We start from the raw sequence: 22,808 nt of genomic DNA, 5'->3' as shown, positions 1-22,808 counted from the left end.
ACTGACCTTAAAGGTCAGGGATCATATTTGTGGAATTTGTTTCGAGAAGAACAGACATTCAATTTCAATGCAATAACACACAATATATTCATAACTGTAACTTTTTTGGTTCGGTATATAGTTCGAGACAAACGAAATGCCCATGTGAGAGAATGCCGGAAGGGGCCTTATTGCATACTACGGTACCTAAGCGAGATATCACGGTTAAGCTTTTATACTAGGAAACATATAATATAAAAATTATATTAATATCTACAGTAAAATCAAACACTGTATATAATAAAAGAATATCCCCCCTCCGTCCAATTAATCATTTCAGTTTAATCCTTGTTGTTTTTTGGTTTCATCAAAATAGAAATTGATATTCCATTTGAGTGCAATGGGTATTAAACGCTAGCTTGTTGAGGTTAGTGAGTACGCGAGGGGGCTGCACATTTGCATATACCTATTATACATTGATTCACACGATGTGCGGGACCAGTGCCTTGTCATGGTTAACAAAGGGAAATACATCAGTAATACACCGCGTATCATGTGCATAATTGCTGCCGTCAGTGTTAGGGAAGGGTTGTCAAGTCGTGCTTTTATACACTTAATGATTTACACGTACACATCTCAATAGGCTCCTCTTTGTTGCTGTAAACACGAGTGTCGCCGAGAGACATGCACGCAGTAAGGTTGTAGTTGTAGCAAGCTCATCGTCTTAGGTATGTGGACTGGCAGTACAAACATGTGGTAAATTGTCACCAATGGTCACGGAGCTCAGCACACCAGAAGTAAACCACTCCCAACAATAAGACAGAATGAAGGCTAGTTGTGAACCAGTTTGCACATGGCAAACGATGTTATACTTTATTATTAGTAGTTATTTTCACAACAATCTTCGGTTGGCATACGTTTGACACTGCTCTGCAGTAATGGCATCGACTGTTATGCAGTGATGACACAGACTGTTATGTAGTGACGACACCGACTATAAGGCAGTGATGATACCGACTGTTAGACAGTGATGACACCGAGTGTTACACAGTGATGACACCGACTGTAAGACGGTGATGATATTGATTGTTATCCAGTGAGGACACCGACTGTTACACAGTGATGAAACGGTCTGTTCTTTGTAATCAACAGTAAACGGATGAGGTGTAATACCCAATCGTTCTTACGGTATCTTGACTTGCACAATGACTAAAGTGGCTGCAATATGGTTCTAACCTAAACAATTTTAATGCATAGTTTTATAACGACCTAGCTCTCGTATATCAACCACGTTAGGCAAAGTTCAGTTTCTTATCGACCTCCATGTCTAGGTCAGTACGATAATATAATTTGTGTGATTAATGTTCTGCTTTAAAAAGGTAGCAATATGCCTTGGAACAAAGGACCACGATGGAAGGCATCTGTAAGATACCGCCAGCTTGATTACTTCGAGGGAACAAGGGACACAATTAAAATGATAACGTGCCATGTTTGAATCCACAGAGGAAACACTTAATTGGAGATTCGATGTAACGTCTTCTCGAGCCAGTCAAAAAATATATTACTTGTGCCACAGAGTCAGGACGATGAGGGGATCTCGACACATGACGTCCACTGAATGACAGAATCGACATAGAACACGCCGGGTCATGTCCATTACTTGTGAGTATTACTGTAAGTAGTAGGGAAACCACTTGCCTTGGCGGACCTAAAGGGGGTGGGAGTCGTGGGGGTCGTGAGGGTCGAAGCTCCCTTTTTGACAGTGACTAAAGACTGCATTTTTCTCTTCTGAAAATCTTCGACGCTTGTATCGCACATTCAATGCATCTAGCAAGAACGAAGTAATATATACTCAGGGCAGTAAAGGTTGAGTTGATAGTTCAAGTCATACTATATCTATATATATGAAATAGTGACGATGTCATGTGTTCTTGTGAAGCTGTGAGTATCTCGTTTTACTGATGATCACAGTATGCACCGTTGCAACATGATTTGCAATTCTGTAGATCACTTGACAACCCTTGATACCGACTGTTAGACAGTGAGGACACCGACTGTTACACAGTGACGACATCGACTATAAGGCAGTGGAGGAAAGAGTGTGTCCTGCCCCACTGGCGGCAGGGGACACAAACACTTGCAGAGGCGGGTCAACTTTCCGAGAAGAAAACACGAAACATGCTGTAATGTAAAAACAGGAAATTGTATCTAAACAAATGCTGTGCAGTCGTAGGAACAACTGTTCCAAGACACACATTCGTTATTTAAACTTAAAACATATCATTTTCAGTTGCACTTATATTGTGGCAGCAGAATCAAGCGGTTCCACAACACACATCCCGCGGATTCGAACCAGGAACTTGACGCATCAAACGACGACTCACTGGTCCTGCATCCTCTTTCTCTGTAGTATAGACGCATGACACGTGATTTTAGCGGGCTTTCATCATGATTTGATAAGAAAACCGAACATATCAAAACCATCTGACTTTCCTACTGAAATATACTCATTACTCCATAGCAAGCTGAGTGTTGCGAGCTATAATATACAAATTTAGACGTGTCCTTCATGGTTTCAAATCCCTTTGATAACATGTTTATCGACTCCTTCTTGAAATATAACATAGTTACATCGTAAGAAGTTAATGTAACCTGCCAAGCCCCCGTGAACACAGATCGCCTGAATGTAATTGTAATTACTTTGTTAGCTAAAGTAACAACCACTTGCCATTAATCACTTCCAGCTTAAAGTTCATGTCTTCATGAAACCTATACTTAACTGATCTCGTTGTCCTTTCCATCTCGACAGATCGTCAATACGCACAGAAACAGGAGTAGTAGCTAATACAGGTAATTGATTGTTATTGTTTAGCAACAGACAGACAGATACCATAGCTACTTACGACAAATGAATATTGAAGTTTTTGCAAGGCTTGGTTGAACGTTGTTAAAATGTCCTCTGTCAACTCTATACTGATTGATAAACCATTGATGTATTACATGGCATTAAGTTCCATGATAAAAGGTGATATACTACACTCAGTGACCTTTGTGAGTGAGTGTACATATTTACCTGAAAACGAAATGCACAAATTATACTGTGAACAACTGATTGTTCTGCAAGTTTATTACACGTACGTCTTGGGTGCATTTTGCGTACTTCTTGGCATTTTACATAAGTGATAATATATATATTTAAAAATGGTTATTAAATATGTATGCGAGAATGATGTGTGGTAACTGTAGTGTTTTAGTTCATGCTTTAAGGCTTTGGTTTGTTGTTTAACGCCGCACATGGCAGTATTCCAGACATATGGCGGCGGTCTGGACCAGATTGATCCAGTGGCCAACAGCATGAGCATCGATCTACGCTAATGGGATGGGATGACATGTGTCAACCAAGTCACCGAGCCTGTCCAACCGATTCAGTTAGTCGCCTCTTACAACAAGCACGGGATACTGAAAACCAATTCTGACCCGGATATCCACGGGCATGTCCATAAGAATACGTGTTCATAAGATGAGTCACATCGATACTCCAATAAGGGTGCTCATTATATTGGGGTGACGGTGGTATAGCCTCGTAGTTAAATCGTTCGCTCATCACACCGAGGCTCCGGGTTCGATTCCCCACATGGGTACAATGTGTGTTGCCCATTTTGGGTGCCCCCCGCCGTGCCATTGCTGGGATGTTGCTGAAGGTGGCATAAACCTAAACTCACTCACTCACTTCATGTTGGATGCGGTGTGTAGTAAAAGAGTTCTCATTTCGGACGTCAGTTCCAGATAATACGTTTAAAACCATGTCTGACATTCACTATCACACTTCTGCAGTGGTCATAACGACATCGTTGTCACAATGTCATTTTGCTGATAAAACACGTACATCGCAGTGTGCTTCAATGTACAGTTTCCACTTCAAAAGGTTTTGTTATTTTTGGGAGACACGCAATCTGTGTACATTTGTACTTTCTTTCGCTCGTTAGTTTAGCTATAAAATTATATTGTTGTTGCATGTTTATTTTCCATCCAATAAATAGAATTAACACGTTTATTGAAAGAATAATTATTAGGAATTCAGTCCCAAATGAGGCCATTAAAAGATTGCATTCGATAAACCCTATCGTTTTCATAAAACATATTTGTGCCGTTTGTTTTGAATATTATCATACACTCTTTATGAACCTGCACAAACTATGGATGAATACATGTCAGACACTTTGTTATCGAGTCATCGATCACAAAACAGCGAGATGTTTATGTATTCAGAGTCCCTTAAAAGATGCCGTTGGCTTATAGTTTGTAAAAAATTCACCTAAGCAGGTTATATTAAGAACATGCTCCCTATTTCATTACCTATAATTATGTGCTACGATGCCGATCAACGAATACAGTATCCACTCCCTAGGGAAGCAATGCGTTGTCTCTGGATTTCGATCAGCAAGTGCCAGTACGGCACTGTATGACCCCGTTGTATGACATGTTAATGCTCTTTTTCCATTAGTATAAGGTGCTAAAATATCACATGTGGCATTGCGCCCCTTTTGCCTGCCAGGATCCGCTGCTTTTCGGTTCGAATCCCAAATTGTTCTTATACTTGTTATATCAGTACGACATCCTTGACATACGGTTCTGCATTGAGTATATTTCCCTCACGGAGTTAAGACGTAGTTATGTAACACCGGGTGCCATAGTGCCGTGGTGTCGTAGTACCGTGGTACCGTAGTATCGTGTGCTTGGTGCCATTAAGTGTTTATCTGGTAAGCGGATGCCGGTATTTTAATGCTAAATGTTTACTTACAAAGCGTCACAAATCAACAAACTCTTTATCAATGAGCTTAAAAGCACGCATCGTTATAATTTTTATATATTCTGTTCATAGTGCGTACGTGCGTGTATGCTTGAGTGCGTGCTTGTCGTGTATCAAACACCTTTCGGAACTATAGGTCAACTGTTAGAGTCGGGCAAAAATGACATTCGCATTACATATTGATTGTTGTGTGCCCTTATACAACCTAATGGGTTTTTGGTGATACCACCGCTGTCGATCGGTTACACGTGTCTGTCGTGAAATCAGGCCAGAAAGATCGATAGGCCGGGTATACATGCAGGTGTCTTGCTCGCCTTGTGTTGATGATTGGTTTCGAATTAAACATTACTACTCAACCATGGCTCAACTTCAAGATCATGATAAACAATGGCATGACATTTGGAGGTTATTTTTCATTTTATTATCCCGAACAAATAAATACCATTTTTAATTCCTAAGACCGTATTTCCTGTTTATGCTCAAAAGGTCACGTTTAATTAAGGTAATGCATTATTTGTCGTAATATTGATTCAGGCTGGAAGTCAGTAATAAATGTTAATATATTAAGGACGTTCATACTCACTAGGCGATATCCAGAGATTGTAAACATAACAGATAAAATCGGAGATCCATGTCTCCGACAATAGATTAATTATGAGCATCGAAGATTTAACAACACTTGTAAATGACGGAACTTCACTTTATCTTCGACTGACTTGGATGGCATAAAACTTTTAGTACCGTTATCTAAACATTGTGGTATCAGCGTGTTAGGTGCCAGAGATCTGTGGTTATTACATTAGTATAAACAGGTTCGTGTTCGCGGGCAGCTTATATCGTGATTGTTGAAATGTTTCAATTTTAACTGACATCTTAAACACGATTAAATACAGTGTGTTCTCACCTTTATGTAATCAACTACAGTCAAGTATATTTAAACTGTCATTAGTTCAACAAGACGTCCTGCCATCACGCCAGCTGTAAGCTCGTTATATTAAAACCACAAACCGAAGCATGACTCATTAATCAATTCACACAATGACCGACTTTTCAGCCGATCCGAATTTTCTCGTGTGAAAGTGAAAAGAGACACTACAAACACTTACGGTGACACTTAACACCAATTTCATGTTTCATAAGAATATGGTATTTACTAATTGATCTCAATTTTAAAGTTTAAAAAAGCGTATTTGAATGTTTTATGTCGAGGTGTCGTTAAGTAAGACGTCACAGACTGCCCGTATGTGTAGAGGTACAATTATTCACAAGTCATCTGGCTCGCTGGTTACACCCTTTATGTGTTCTTTGCGATTATTATATGTATTTTTTTAACGTAAAAAAATATTGATATAAAATCTAGTCCGTACCAGACCGCCAAACATTTCTAGCTGCAGAGCCCCGTTTTGAGATTTCCACGATTTCCCGATTTCTATTTGTCAAATTACGCTGTACGACAGAGCACCCTGCACAACGCGTTTGCAAGGATTAGAACGAGCGTAGAGTTGCAATATGCAAATGACTAGATTGATCAAATAATACTGATACTTATACACACAGCTGAATGAGTTGGTCTCCAAATTCTGCACTAGTTATTTTACTAAGTTGTACAATAGGGCGGAACCCAGTCGGCAGGAAACGAGACTGTGGTGTAATCAACGAGTAACTATGGTTAAGGCCATGTTAACGCTACGACAATCGTGGCTGGGGTGAGATAAAATGGGGTTATCGTCGCACTTAAAATTATTTTGCTCACATGACGACGTGAGTGTGACCTCTTGTACTAGCCCACACTCATGGTTATACAGGATATAGGTCACTGAGATACCATGCTACAGTTAAGCATGAATAGCCTACTCAGACATGTCATGCTGACGCCCAGCCGACATGCCCTTGTTGTACCCAGTAAGATTGCTGCCGGTGAAATCCCAGAACACGTTACAGTCTAAAAAATAGGAAAACCTGATAGCTCTACATGTTACAACCTGCCACGTGATCCATCATGATATATTACCAGGCTGGTTAGACATGAATTTTTCAAACATTTTAAATATCTTCCCGTTGATTTTATTTAAAAGCTTTATTTAGAGATGTTTTCTCGGTTCTGTCACGGAAAAATCTCTAAACACCATGCTAACCGCTGGGTTTTTTAATGTCTAAATATTTGATGAGTATTTACACCATGTAGGTTCGCGTGTAGCCACGGTGGCCATATGAGAGGGACTTACACTTACATCCGGGTAATGAATCATTGTTTAGTGGTTTATATTTAAAGAGTACTGGGTTAAATCTGTTATTAAACCAACATTGTGTATAGGTAAGTAAAGCAACTGTGTTAATGGTCGACAATACAGGCGTGTAAAAATAACAATCGCATACAGGAATTAAAGCGCAACTCAATGGCGTGTCGCTTTCAGAGATCTTTGCGATAGACTAGACGAAGATAAATCGAAAGCTAAAAGGCTTTCGTATTTCCTGGTGAGTTTTACACGTTCTGGTGGAGGATTTTTGTATGATTCATTTGACATCAGTTCCACTCCGTGTTTAATTCTTAACTGACAAAGATCACTGAATGTGCGTTCGGTTGGTTAGTTCCGCAAGTAACACACATTCACTCCAATATTCTTTTGATGATGTATGACGCACAAACAGCACAGTACGTGGCGTCAAAGTTTGTATTTAAACTGGACGATGAGAAGTTATCACTACAAAAAACAAATGTTGACAAAATTAGAATAAGAGCACTGAAGATGGGTAACATTTTCTTCTTGAAGGCCCGATATGTTCACTATTAAGACAGGACTATTTAGAGTAACGGCGCTGACTACGAGTAACCTATCAAACACCGGTCTATAATGTTGATCCGACGAAATCAAATACTTACCAATATCCGTACTGCATGTTGAGCACGATAAAAAGTGTAAGGTAATACATATGGGTACTAACAGGTTTCTATGCTGATGAATAATATAACAAAAATACCTAAGAAATAAAGGAACTTACTTTCAAGCACCTGAACAACGTTCTCACTCCGACGAAGAAACTTCATGCAGGCGAACTTGGGTGTTCTGGAAAACAAGATGTGAATCTTTTAAACCTTTCACAGTGGACGTATATGATATGTTTGAATGGCAGTTAGAAGTGATACATATGACCTCCCTAGACGTATAGAGTCGGTAGGTAATTTCTTAACATGCCCAAACACATAGTGATAGAAGAGTATCTGAGCTTTTGGACAGTCGAAATAAACAACATCTCTTTTCAACGAAACAGCCATGCACATGCAATGGCCCACTGTATGGGGCATGGTTTCGCCTGTATATTCACCGGGGAAGACCAAGAGTGGTCATTGTCTTTCCTCAGAGTGGGTCGTGGTTAGCCTAGTGGTTAAAACGTTCGCTAACCACGCCAAAGAACCGTGTTAGATTCCTCACATGGTTACACTGTGTGAAAATCATTTCTGGTGTCCCTCCGCAGTAATACTTCTGGAATATTGCTGAAAGGGCGTAAACCTAAACTAACGCCCACAGTTTTCCCAGAATCTGGATAAAAATCTGTAAACAATATTACGTCTACGTCTTGTAGATCTACATGTACTTCTAAATCACTTTGAATCCCAGTTTTTTCAATGTTAATGAATAAAGTTTCGGAAACCACACGTCGAATTGCTCCAACTGATCCAGCCACACTTGTTACAACTGATCGGTGTAGATCTACCATGAACTACCATCTACCACGAACTGTTTGTTTAGTTAACGTAGCACTATAACGCAGCCATATAGGGGTGGATTTTTGATACTAAGCTTTAAGAAGTTGGTTGGGTAATACAAGACACGTGTTATGGATGTGCAACGTCTTTATTATTTACACACGACGTTTCTGGGCTAGGACTTGTCTCTTCATCGGATGAATGACAGCGAATAGTTACAGAGGTGTACATATAGTATTACAGGAAGCAACAGAGTGCTGTTTACAATAGATTAGTGAGGGGATTAAGTTAAAATAGGGTATACTTATTATTTGTACAATATGTTAACATACTGCGAATCACCAAAGATGAAGCCAGTAAAGTAATAGAAACTGGGATGTACAATGACAGGCCACTGCGATGCACAGTATGTGTTGGTAAACACCATTGTTCAAGAATTCGGTTAATGCAACAGACATTGGGAAGAAAGACACCCTGGACCCTATTCAGCTCAGGTTTAGACCTTAGCTTCCATTAATTTCCGTTTACGCCAGTTGCAAATGTTCACGACTAAGATGTCTGTGTGTTGCCAACTGATGGTATGGTCAAGATTATAAACTAAGTGTTCTGAAAAAACGATTTTAAGTCTGATTTGTTGGCAGACGTTTTGTGCTCTTTGGTCCGGGTGGCAATAGGTGTGCCAATGTTCCCTATGTAAGCGTCACCACAGTTGCATTCCTATTGGTGGACACATCCTGTTGGGTTAGGGGTGATGTTGCAGCTGCCTTTGTCTTTGTCCTTTAGTAAGGTTTTAGGGTTATCCCCTGTGAGAATGTGGTGTCAGTGCTGGCAGTTTCCTTCCGTAGTCTGCTGATTTGGTGGCTGATGGATCCTACATATGGAATGTTAATAAGAATGAGGGATGGTTCAGACTTGGGTCTGGATCGGTCTTGACTGAGGAAGGTAGGAAACCTTGTTTTGGCGTCGAACAAACTGTCTTTACGAGTGCAATTAGGTCCGTGATACCTATATGTGTTGATGAACGACATGACATATACGGTAGAAATAATACAAATCAATCTCTGTTTAGGTCATTATATGCCAGTAGTTGAGTACAAAATTGCCCTTAACTGTTACAAGAGGGCTCTCTGTCTTTCCTAATATGACAACCACTCGTCCCCCGCTGACTGTAATACAATTATACTCCTCACAGCGCCAGGGGGTGTACGGTGCATTGTGAAGGTATAATTGCAGCTCATTTTCTGTTGACTCACTTGATTAGTACAAGAAGATGGAGGACATATAATCTCCTTGTTGTACACCGTGCTGAGGAGTGAGTAAGGAGCGTTAATGAGTATGGCAGCGACAATATGTCGGACGACCAAGAATAGACTGTATTTTATATCCACGAGAGGATTCGAACCCTTTTTGTCAAGTATCCGACACCCTGGCCATAACGGTGTTAAGCAGTCGGGAGTCACAATAAATGGATCATGGTGACCTGATTCAAGGTATTACATAACCTATGTTTGAAAATTCATATCAATAGGCATTTAGCGAATACTTTGTGTAATTCGTCCTATCATTGTCTCACAGTCAGTTGATAAAAGCGGCCATTCCCTTTCGAAATATTAAGAATACTAAGTACTGGAGTACGATTCCGACTATGTCATCAGTATGTGTTTACGAACCAGCACGATCTAGTGATGATACCAGGTGTTCACTTAAAGGCGAGTGTATTCTGGGCCGTAGGGACACCTGTCAGTCGTTCACACATGAAAAACCGATATCATATAGGCCAAAGTAAGTAAACATATCTTGCATGTCGGTCACCGAAGCGTCACATTTTGGCAATTCCTCCACACTTTTGACATAAAACGTTTCTGCAGCGTTGCTAAAGCCTGACCAAATAACGCATGAGCAAATGGCCCGAGGCGATCTTCACAATCGTCTTAGAGAAGCACGGTCAGCTGTGACTTTAAAGGTTGTGTAGCCACCAAGTACTTGAGCTGCTGAAAACTGGTGGATACATATATATATTCTTGTCGCTCTAAAATTCTAAAGCATGGACTTCAATCTGAAACAGGTGAGGGTGTTTTACAGATCTCTTCTATATATTACAAAGAAGTGGACTTGATTGTATGATGGTTACTCAAAGACATGAGATCATCAGTATACCTGTAAATTAACCCTATGTATGCACGGCATTCCATGCTGTGAATATCCATTAAAGATACTACGATTCATTAATGTTTGCACAGTTGTGAATACCCAGTGGTGCTTGCTCTTTAAGTTCAACTCCTTGACCACATTCTATGGTTTAGATTTTGTCATCCAGAGCACAAATTCCGATACCGTTCTGCAAACGATAGACACGATTGATGCCTATGGAAAATATCAACTTCTTGCAGGAATGTCCAATTCCAATTTCATGTATGTTATTTGTGAGGAGTCCAGAATTTCAGTCACTTCAGATAACATTTGTGTGGACATATTGACACTTTGAGGCTAGTGATGTCACAATGTTTGTGATAAACACAGATAGTGACAGATGCTTCACGGGACAAGAAAATACATTTTCTGTAAGCTCAAGGCATGTATTACTGTTGAACAAAGTTGAAAAATTAATTGTTTTGGCATAGCTGAATTTGGTTCTGTTCGCAGATTATGAAACTCGAAGATAATCAGGTTTTGAGTTTGGGAGAATCCACGAGGTCCTAATTCCACTTTCTGACATAATAGAGAATGCTTCCTAATGGAATGAATTACCGATTCTACTTAGTCTTTGAGATGGGGATATAGTGGTAGATCTGCGGAACCCTGAAGTGATTCTCTATATGTATGATCTCACTGTCTCTATGGACGTTTATATAGCTTTGGAATCAAGTAAAATAGAGAACATCTCTTCATGGTTTAATGCCAAAACAAGAATCTGTAGTGCTGATGGTGGTTTTGACAGACCTCTTCCTCAGTATTAGTAGCGTGGATATCTCATATCAAGTTCTTTGATCACACAAGTAAATTAGTGATGTGTATAAATACTGTTTTAGAGGTCTTGTCAATAGGAACAAGCATAACCGTTTCTATGACAACTGACTCGAACAGATGTTTATTCCTGTTGTTTCTTATATTCAGATTGTACATTCCACCTGGGACAACATTATTGCATGGGCTTCGAGGAATAATTTCAAGGAATACATCATTTCTATTGGCTCATGTTTTGCCACAATCATTGGTAACCTTCGCAAAGTAGTGACTTCGAGAAAAATGAAGTCTTGGTGGTTGACAAAGTTTGGTCTTTAGGTGAGTACAACACTCAGGATGCATTGTATAGGCCAAATGTTTCCGTTGATAATGTTAAAAATAACTGTTTATTCTTGATGAAAATCGGTAGTATGGTAAGCCACTTTGTTGTGAATGCGATCATCAAAATCAGTATAATGAGATGTAATTTGACATTATTTCTGCTTCTAGTGTTTACGACGCTGAGTCCGTTCACCAAGTAAACAAATGTAAGGCCTGGTATAGAAAGAAACAGCTTGATGTAATGTGATATGGCTTAAGTAAACGTACTAACTAGATCATCGCAAGAATTACGTTATCTTGAATCTGGGATTAAAACTTTACTGGATTAGTTAATACGGTTCTCAAAGTCATTTAACGTCCATCATTGTACCAGAGCCATCGATGTAGTTTATGTTCAGACAGTCGCCCACGAGCTGTGGGCACGACCTCACCACAAACCCTAGAATTACGTTAACTCAAAGTGTTGGGCTGCTAACCATATTAGGAACGATTATAGAATTAAGGGGTCACACTCTCTCGGCACGGTTCCATAAACACTTACTCCGGTGAACCAGCATTTTCATAGCGACTTCACTTCAACATGCTACCTTATCTCACGTAATGGTAAAACTTATGCAATACATTTATTATTTAAAGCTTCAAGAATCCTTCGGGTCACATTTGTGCGATAAAGGTGGTTGTTTTGGTTAAGCAGTTTTGTTTTGACGGTGTCTTCATAATTAGTCTACTCATTCTACCAATTAATTAGCCTACACGAATTCTAACACGTTGATCAAATTTAAATTTCACTAATATCAAGGATATTTTGTCATATGTTTGATAGGTCAAATGCAAAACACATTGTATTAAATTGTCTGAGAATTATTAGCCCTACAATTGGACGCTTTAAGAAAGAACTGACAAAATCTCAGTCGAGATTAGTCGGTCATTTCAATGCCGTCACTAAAATGAAAATGAAATGTGCGCTCTCTCTTTCTCAAGAGTGTGCACCCCTCACCCTTTTCTAAAAAACTGTATCCGACTCTGAATACATCAATACCCGGTACCACGAAGAGGTGGGCTCGATTCACCACACGAGTACAATATGCTGAGCCTGTTCTTGTTATTTTCTGGAAAATTGCTTAAATCGCTTCATTCGGCCTCACTCTCTCTGAAGAGGTAGTAACTTAATTATGATTCGTTATTGTTACAGCTTTCCGTTACAGACAGAGGGGAGATATTTAAGTGCCTCACCTGTCAGGTCCATACTGCACCACCTGAAACTTATTATACCCCTTGGCTGCTAGACATGTCCTGTTGTACACCAGCTGTCTCTGGGAACACTGACCGAAGCTTGTCTTCCTGTAGGCTCGCCTGGTCACACGGTCACAGTTCTTGAGGATGTCGCGGTGTCGCCACAGCCAAGGGCCGTCTATGAAGACGTCTTGCTTCTCCACCCATCTCGGTAGGTGGCGCAAGTTGAGCCACCACATCCGGGTACTCCAGGGTTTCAGTGAGCCATCTTCAGAAGGGCTTTGTAGGAACTCCGGAAACACGCAGGTGGTCTGCACAAACGTACCTGGAGCAAGAAATCAACCTGTATACGACTGTTTCGTTGGTTTGTTTGATGTTTAACGTCGCACTCAGCACTACTCTCGATTATGCCATCCAGTGATCAACAGCATGAGCATCGATCTACGCAACTGGGACACGATGACATGTGTCAACCAAGTCATCGAGTCTGACCACTCGACTCCGTTAATCGCCTCTCACGACAAGCATGGGTTACTGAAGATCAACTCTAAACGGATCTTCACAGATCCATGAAAGACTGATTACGTAGACATGTTGGAATGTAAATATACTCATATATGTTGCATTTATGACATGGTGATGAAATCGGGACACTGACGTTTAAGTAGATTCTCATTTCGGAATTCACAGCATTGTCATTCTGAACGGGCATTTTCACACGTAAAACTGTCTCAACTTTGAGTCACAAAGAGAGCCATAAGATGGTCGGGTAGGACATATCAGTGGAAGCTCTTGCATCCCGAATTAGAATAAACGACCCTTTTCTCCTTCCGGTATCAACAGGTTCGAGTGATGAACCTAATGAACCAACAAACTTACAGTGGTGTCATAATGGCAGGTGTTCAGAACATAAGGAAACTTTGAGCTATGCAACTACTCTAGAAGGAGAAGAACCGATATCAAAACAATATCTGTTCACTCGCTATATTCCAAGACAACAATGAGAAATCAAAGTAATATCGTTTTCATCTAAACTTTTGGGGAAACGTTGAGAAGTATACGCACTTGAAAGCTGGATTTGACAACAACATTGAAACGTACCAGGCTGAGAATACTCCAAAAGTAAGGTCAAAACCAGAACGATCATACATTTGATAACCATTTCTCGTTTCTTTTGTTTTATCCACCAACAATCCTTCTCTTGTATTATATAGTAACTATCGTTTGTTTTGACTGGATTTCTTTCTTTGCAAGTCCTGTCCGTATCCACTACAAACAATCAATTCTGTAACAGGAAAAAAAACAGTGACTGATATTATAAGCAATTTCTCATGCCACGGCATGCAGCCTGGGCCACCAGTCAGATCGGGAAGTTGACAGGTAGGTAGTTAAGTTGTTTAAGTGTACGCTCGGCTCGCCGAATTCCCGAATTCATCTACCCTTCTGGGTAAAGTACGTGTCCTTCCCAGTCATAGTGCTTGAATATTGTGGAGGTGAAGACTGTTTGCTATTTGTCTTCACTCTGGGTTTCAACTTAGGTAGCCATTCTGATGAGAAGTGTATTTACCTTCACAATATACCTAAATGTCGGCCTGTGGACGAGTGATTGAACTTAGAAAATACAATAATGATTATAGAACGCTGGCATTTATACTCGTGTATACGTAATTAGCATAGCGTGTTCACGTCGTTTCAGGGGCGGTGGGAGTAGCCTAGTGAATATACCGTTAGTCCGTCAAGCCCAAAGCCGAGTTCGATTGCCTACAAGGTTGCAATGTGTGAAGCCCATTTCTTGTGTCCCCGTCGTAGTATTGCTGGAATATTGCTCAAAGTGGCGTAAGACTGAAGTTACTCACGTCGCTTCTGATATGTATTTGACTGTTCCTATCACTTGGTACTGGGTTGTAGATCGTCAGTGGCACATTCCAAACCACTATGTAACAGTGCATACCGTTGTGCAAAGCTATATGAGCATCGTACACGAGAAAGATGGGACGCGTAGCAAACCACGTATATCAGGATGTGTTGTGTATACACGCGCGTGTTGTATATCTGTGTGTGTATGTAGCGTATGGGTGTTTGTGTGGTTGTATATGCGCTATTGTAAAGAGCGAGTGGCAGATGTCTCTCTAAAGCGTGCATAACGTCATAGTATACAAAACACACACGTCATCGTGTTATTCATAGAATGAAAATGATAAATGCATATTAAAACTGACTTCATTAGTTAACATTGAAAGGTTTCCAATGTAATTCTACATAAATACAAAATGAGCAAATAGATAAGAAATGTGGGAGAGAAAAGACTGTGGCCAAGATATCTTAATTGTTACACTATTCATTACGTTGTTATCTACGTACTAAATGATTATTGTTTGTCGAATAACTGGGAAAATATTCAAATCAATAATTAATATTCAGCTATAAAGAAGCTGATAATTGCCTTCAGCTATTTTCACACAGTGGAAACATTTCCTTTCGCAATTCAACAGGGTTTCAGAAATCATGTTATCTAAAACGGCCCTGTGAACAAATTCAGATGTTGGTTTTATTCAAAATCAGGAAAGAATAAAAACTGCATTTTAACCCTTTATAGACCATCATTTAAAGATGTCATTTTTAAAGATGTCATTCTTATTTCAAACAGAAAAATCGATACATTTGATAATAATATATTTACACTGTGCTCTTATCTACAGAGAGATAATATCTTTAAAATTTACGTTTAATATGCTGATGCCTTATCAGAAAGAAGTAAATGTTGAACTATTTATAAAATCTTTCACACACGTTAGCGTCAGCTGGCAAACAGCGTCGATGCCGATAAAGAAATCAGACTAACAATTATGTTTACACCGCTGTCGAAACATGTAGCTGTCCACTACGTTTACATAGCGTGGTGATTCTCCGGGGACCCGGGACACATTCTCCTCCCCATCCCTCTCATCTTACATGGCAGTAATTGGCCTCCCTTTTCACCAGGGATTACTCTCAACATCTTTCCAATGGTCACACCAGGGGCAGCCAGAGCATTGATTCACGTGGCCAGAAGTCATTCTAAACTTTCCGTTAATCTGCATGCTTAATTATCATTTCCTATGAAATCAAATGAACGTTGATTTTTATCTCTAATTGATGGCGCAGTGTCAAAGTTAATTATGTCATTAACCTCGCGCGTGTCTTATACATTTGACGATTATCACTGTGGTATGAAAGGAAATCCAGTTAAAGACGCATAGTGACATATTTTTCTGAGTGACGTTGGGTCTAACGCTGCTTTAGATGGCTTTTGTTCTATGAAAAATGTGTCCGCTAAATACAAAATGAGCATCTTGCGCCAAATCTACACCCTAAACAACGCCAAAAGCTCTACAATACTGTCCGATCAATGTTGTCCGATCAATGTATCATCATGCGCGCGATTTTCATTTTCAACTCATTGGGGAGTATCTTTTATGCCGACTGGCACAATGGTTGGGTATTCACGGCGACACTCATGAAGAGGCATATGGTGGATGCTATCGGGGAACGCAACGTCGTTAATGTCACGGAGGTTAATGAATATAGTTTTCATTCAATACAAGCACACCCGCCAAAGCAAAGTGTCTCCAATCAGTAGACCTCGAAACATAAAAAAAATCACTTTAAAAATGGTTGGAGGTGAACTCGAACAGCAGTCAAACGTTCCAAATGAAAATCCGTGAAGATCCCGCTTAAAACTGATTTTCAGTAGCCCGTGCTTGTTGTAAGAGGCGACTAGTGAGACTTGTCATCGTATCCCACTTGCGTAGATCGATGCTCATACTGTTGATCACTGGATGGTCTGGTCGAGATTCGATCATTTACAGACCTGAATGTTGATGAATGTGGCGCAGAACTAGAGATACCCACTCCCTTCAGATGAAATTCCAGTTGGGTTAGATAACTGAAAGCCCATTTGCTACATTTGAAAGAACAACTTGACGGGTTTGTGAGAGGCGCTAATGCTGAGGCTGAATACTCCCGTCTCTTCACACAATACCGGGTATCAGCACTACTTTGTAGTGACTTGTGGCATGGATCCAAACACGATTACTAATATAAGAGCCACAGCGACAACCCATGCTTTTCAAATGGGAAGGGGCATAGGTGTCCCTATCGTTCTAAGACGACGCAATTAGCTAAGCAGAGTTGCGTCCCTTAGCAGGTGATCCGAAGCCAATGGTCGTATGTTTGAGTTCCGATCCGAGGCGATTATGTTTCTCAATTTTTCAAAGTCTACCCCGCTTATGGTTGTAACAAAGCGGACGTCCCATATTAAGATAACAAATAATATATCTTGGATGGTGTTAACTCGTTTACCTATTCTGTGTTAATGTTGAAATGAGGTAATCCGGATGACTATGCAAGGACCAGTGTTGACCAGATTCTCGTGATCTCAATGTGTAATGTGTAAAGCAACCCGTGATTGAATTAACAACAAAGTACAAGGGCAAATACTTAAGATTGCCATGGATAACTCCGCATCGACTAAACTACATTTGACATGAGGCACTGGGTATAACGTATTAAAGTACTGTAGTCCAGAATATACACACTCACTAATTGTCACATCCCCGTGAGCCGGTGGGAATACAAACAGTCGTCCGGTCACCGTGCAATGTCCGTCATGTTGAACCATCGACCTGCACGTGCAGATAACGCCATGACGTCATATCCCGAGTCATCTATTTTGTCATTGTGAATCTGGTGGAACCGACACAGTAAACAGCCAGCAATTGATCCGGCGTTTCGCGGCCTCTGCAGATGACTATCGCCCTATGATGAATAGCCACAGCTATTAGAGCGGCTGCAGAGAGGATAGTGTTAATACTCGCCATGACACGAGGGGCGACAAGTCTTCGCTCAGTGTGAATCGCGTTCACTATTTCTACCCTTTACTTCTTTTTTCACTATTTTTAACGATATACTCATATTTTTACAAAATATTTCACTCAATCAGCACTAGTCTGATTCATAGTCCCTGAACTACCTTATTTACCTTTTACAGTTTTCTGCAATGCCAAGGTGCACAATTCCTGAATTATTGTACTTACCCTTCACACCTTTCTGCAATGCCAAGGTGCACAATTCCTGAATTACTGTACTTACCCTTCACACCTTTCTGCAATGCCAAGGTGCACAATTCCTGAATTACTGTACTTACCCTTCACACCTTTCTGCAATGCCAAGGTGCACAATTCCTGAATTACTGTACTTACCCTTCACACCTTTCTGCAATGCCAAAGTGCACAATTCCTGAATTACTGTACTTACCCTTCACACCTTTCTGCAATGCCAAGGTGCACAATTCCTGAATTACTGTACTTACCCTTCACACCTTTCTGCAATGCCAAAGTGCACAATTCCTGAATTACTGTACTTACCCTTCACACCTTTCTGCAATGCCAAGGTGCACAATTCCTGAATTACTGTACTTACCCTTCACACCTTTCTGCAATGCCAAAGTGCACAATTCCTGAATTACTGTACTTACCCTTCACACCTTTCTGCAATGCCAAGGTGCACAATTCCTGAATTACTGTACTTACCCTTCACACCTTTCTGCAATGCCAAAGTGCACAATTCCTGAATTACTGTACTTACCCTTCACACCTTCCTGCAATGCCAAGGTGCACAATTCCTGAATTACTGTACTTACCCTTCACACCTTTCTGCAATGCCAAAGTGCACAATTCCTGAATTACTGTACTTACCCTTCACACCTTTCTGCAATGCCAAGGTGCACAATTCCTGAATTACTGTACTTACCCTTCACACCTTTCTGCAATGCCAAGGTGCACAATTCCTGAATTATTGTACTTACCCTTCACACCTTTCTGCAATGCCAAGGTGCACAATTCCTGAATTATTGTACTTACCCTTCACACCTTTCTGCAATGCAAAGGTGCACAATCCCCCAACTGCTGTATTTATCCTTTACACCTGTCGGCAATGCAAAGGCCACAATAAAACAAGTTTAGATTTTCTTTACGTTTTGAATCTGCCAGCTCCTTTTCTATTTAAATGTATTGTTGGGTGCAACAAACGTTAAATGTATTTCAGACAGCAAGAGTCGGTCTAAGTATGCCCTTAAAGAAGTACATAGTTTGGTTCATCCGTCAGCAACAAGAAACGTTATGATGCATACTACTCAAAGTAAGTTAAGGAACACTCACAATATCAGACAGACAATTAAAAAGAATAGGGTGTTTTTCATCATATATATCAGTGTTGCAGTTGATGTCTGCTGTGGTTACACAGACAAAGATTCTGTGTATTTATATATACGTTGTAATTCAATACAGTTTAATAGTCTCAACTTTTGAACCAGCAGGGAATTATATAACGTCTTAACGTAACAGTTGCCCCACCATTCAGGGTATTGCTATAATGTGGAGTGGAAACTGAGAGCAGAAATTCTGCGTCATTACTTTATGACAGTTCATCGATTTTGTTAGGTCACATCTGATTGGTGCCTGATATTTCAAGCTTGATGGATTTTAGGTTTAATGTACATAGCAGTACAGGTTAGTATTTACGTGTATCCGATTTGCTAGCGTACTGCATTATCCATAGTGCCCAAGAACGCCAGATATTTTGATATTTCCATATTTAATCTACCATGGCATGTGAGAGAATCGGGTGTTTCAAAATAAATTCAATTCAATTCTGTTGAGTATAAATCGAGTTATGGCAGGTCCGATGACAGCTCAACGTGCAAACTAGGATCTTTCTAGGGGGCTACAACCATATCTCTAAATTCCTGTAAACTGCACCTCCTTTTATCCGGATACTGTTAAACCGGACATTCTAATCAATTACTTCTGCGAATGCTCATATGTGATGATAATGACACCCTAACTTCATTCGTTACTCACGACATTTGTTATATTTACACGGTAGTCTAGATTAACGGGTGGCATTGTATCCAGTTAACGAGGCTCGAGACAATTAGCTTTGGAAGTAGATAATGCAAATATTTACCTATGAACGATCAAATGCTCCAATCACATAGATCAAACTACACTTTTCTTATATCTGTGAAGTCTTTTTCAGTCTTTTTACGCATTACAAATGCCCGCCCTTAGGCGTTTCATTAGCACTGGCACAAAACAGTGTTCCCAATCAAGAAACATAAATATGTCAAGGTTTATTTCTCATAAATATATAACAAGCTAATATAGCATTCAATAATGTAAACATAATAAAATCGAACCTGTGAGAAAAATCTTTCATAACAAACAAGCATGGCTACTTTCTCACCTGGGTGATTTCTATGGAACTTCCATTGGAGCTAAATTGTTTTCCTAGTGAGTGTGTGGAGGTAATTATTGTCTATTTCATCTGATGGACATCGGTTTTGTTTCCCAGTCAGCGAGGAAAAGGTTTTCACGCACTGTCAACTCCAAGACAGAACCACAGAAGGTTAGTCATTGTCGTCCACGTTGTCAGCGTGTTTGCCTAACGCGACATTATTAGTGGACATGGGCAGCATGAACGGCTACGTAGCCACGATATAGATGTGGCTGTGCTTCACTGAATGGCACTTTCAGAATTTAAGTAAACCATTATTTGGAATTGATTACTGATCATTTAGTTGACATAGTTCTGAACACAAAGAGTCATGGGATACGTCAAAAGGAAGCTACAAGATGGAACTATGTTCGGCCCTGTGTTTACTTACCAGAGGTCGCCTATTCTTAACCGATGTTAGACACATCACAAGCACAAACGTGTTAGGTAACGAAGGCAGTGAGTAAGGCTTTCCTCCTTTTTCGGCAATCCCGAGCAAAATAATGGTAGGGGAACTAGACATGAGCTGCACATCTTGTATTCGTGTGGACACTGACGTACAAACGTTTTATCCGCAGGTCATGGCTTACTGTGATATTGTCTTTTTTGATTTGCAGTAGATCCTGACGTTTATTATTAGAGAATGGATGAGGAAGTAAATTGCATTATATTTTAAGGTTATTTTAACACAATATATTTTAAGGTTTCATCGCTCATTATGGTTATGTTATCAGGAGTGTGAAAAGGATGAAATGTCTTGTATAGCGTGCTGATAGATTGTGAAACACAGTCTGGGTAATTTTTTTATTCGAACCTAGCAGCGGAAAACCCCTAAAAAAAGGGGATGTAACACTGAGTTCGGGTATCCGGTCACCCCGCTTTTGGCGTAGATTTTAGAAACTGATGGTCAGATATGACAACGGTGTACATACACGGATAGCGATTTATTTATGTCATTTTCCTGACTCCACTTTTTCACAATGAATGAGGAGGTTACGGTCATTTGCGGCAGATAATACAGGACTGGAGACACGCATTGCAGCAACATATGGAACTCAACCATGGTGTGTTGTTGATAATCGGCTGTCCTACATTCACCCCCAGGTGGACTGTTTAAAGCTTTTAAGTACTCGCGAAGACCCTGGTTAGAACTGATCTTCAGTAACCTGTGCTTGGCGTAAGAGGCAACATACGGGTGGTCAGGTTGACTGACTTTTTCACACATGTCTTAGATCGATGATCATACTGTTGATCACTGGATTGTCCGGTCCAGAGTGGCTGAACTACAGACGCTTCCATATAGCTGGAATAGTGCTAGTGTGACGTAAAACTAAACTCGCTCACTCGATTGCTCACTTAATTGACATCAATGGCATGTGAATGATGACACTAGCAATAGCAATCATTGTCAACATTGGACATCCGTGGTGATACACTTCTGTTTTATGCATAAGCCTCTCCCAAACACCTCTCGTATCTGTATACACTTCAGCTGTTCCATTTGAAGAGACGCTGGTTCAGCAAGTATGTATAGATTAAATCACGAATGAACGAAATCCATCTGAACGAAATAGGTGCTGTAGAGTACTCACCAGAAGGGCGAGGTGTTTGTGTGGACTGTTTAAAGCTTTTCTACCTTTTGGGAGGTTTCTATTCATACGTGAGTGGTGAATACCAAGATGTGATTAACACCAGACAATCTCTACTGGAATTGGGTCAGAATCACTGACAACTCGAAATGGCCAATCCTGATATAGCTCTGTTAACTTCAACTGGCTGTCGAAGGACGGTGCATCTAACACGGGTCATAAATGCTTCAGCAATATCACAAGTTATTCACGTCGACATGGGACGTCTTTCAACACCGGAAGTTCTAAGTTTGGAACATCGGTAGCCTCTATCGTCTTCATTGCCTTGATCACGTGGCCGGTCTGTACACTTCCGGTCTCAGCTTTGTGAACTGGAAGCCCGGATGTTAGCCTTTTGGGATGTTTGCTCTTCGAGACTGCATCTAGAATGGTGGTCTCCTTGCAGAGATTCCCGTCTATTGTATTTTCTTTATCACGAATGCGTTGTTCATATGTCATATACATACCAGATATCCTATATTGATAATAAGATCTGCTATCACTGTATTCTACAAAAGGTATGAAACGTGGATTTTAAATGCAGACAAAGGATACGAGATGAAGAAGTGTCATAAAAATATGACATACGAATGAAACAAAAGGTAGGAGTTTTAAACACTTACGTAGAAACTATTTATGATCAATTCTCCGTGGAGATGCTTGCTATCAGTGTCCTTCGCCTGGGGTGTTCCGCCTTACTGTTTGCTTTACTGAAGAAAGCAAATATTCAAATCTAGTTTTAGTAAAACGATATGATAATATCTTCATGGCCACGACGCAGGTGCTAGTCGCGCAGATGTGGTAAAATAAATGCCAAGGTCAAAGTTAGTTGATGTGAATAGCGCCACATTGC

General features: G+C 40.3%; 1 protein-coding gene across 1 annotated transcript in view; it reads right to left on the bottom strand.

Annotated features, from left to right (window-relative positions):
* The window catches only part of LOC137274509 (uncharacterized), a 108,736-nt gene that overhangs the window by 59,660 nt on the left and 26,268 nt on the right, over positions 1–22,808 (bottom strand). The window contains exons 2-3 of the mRNA XM_067807732.1: positions 13,014–13,338; positions 7,790–7,854 (exon numbers count right to left, since the gene is read on the bottom strand). Coding sequence (XP_067663833.1) covers positions 7,790–7,854; positions 13,014–13,338 — 390 coding nt within the window. The remainder of the gene's footprint in view (positions 1–7,789; positions 7,855–13,013; positions 13,339–22,808) is intronic.

This window comes from Haliotis asinina, chromosome 2, assembly GCF_037392515.1.
Source record: "Haliotis asinina isolate JCU_RB_2024 chromosome 2, JCU_Hal_asi_v2, whole genome shotgun sequence".
Classification (NCBI taxonomy): Eukaryota; Metazoa; Mollusca; class Gastropoda; order Lepetellida; family Haliotidae; genus Haliotis; species Haliotis asinina.
This window is presented reverse-complemented; position numbering and strand designations above follow the sequence as displayed.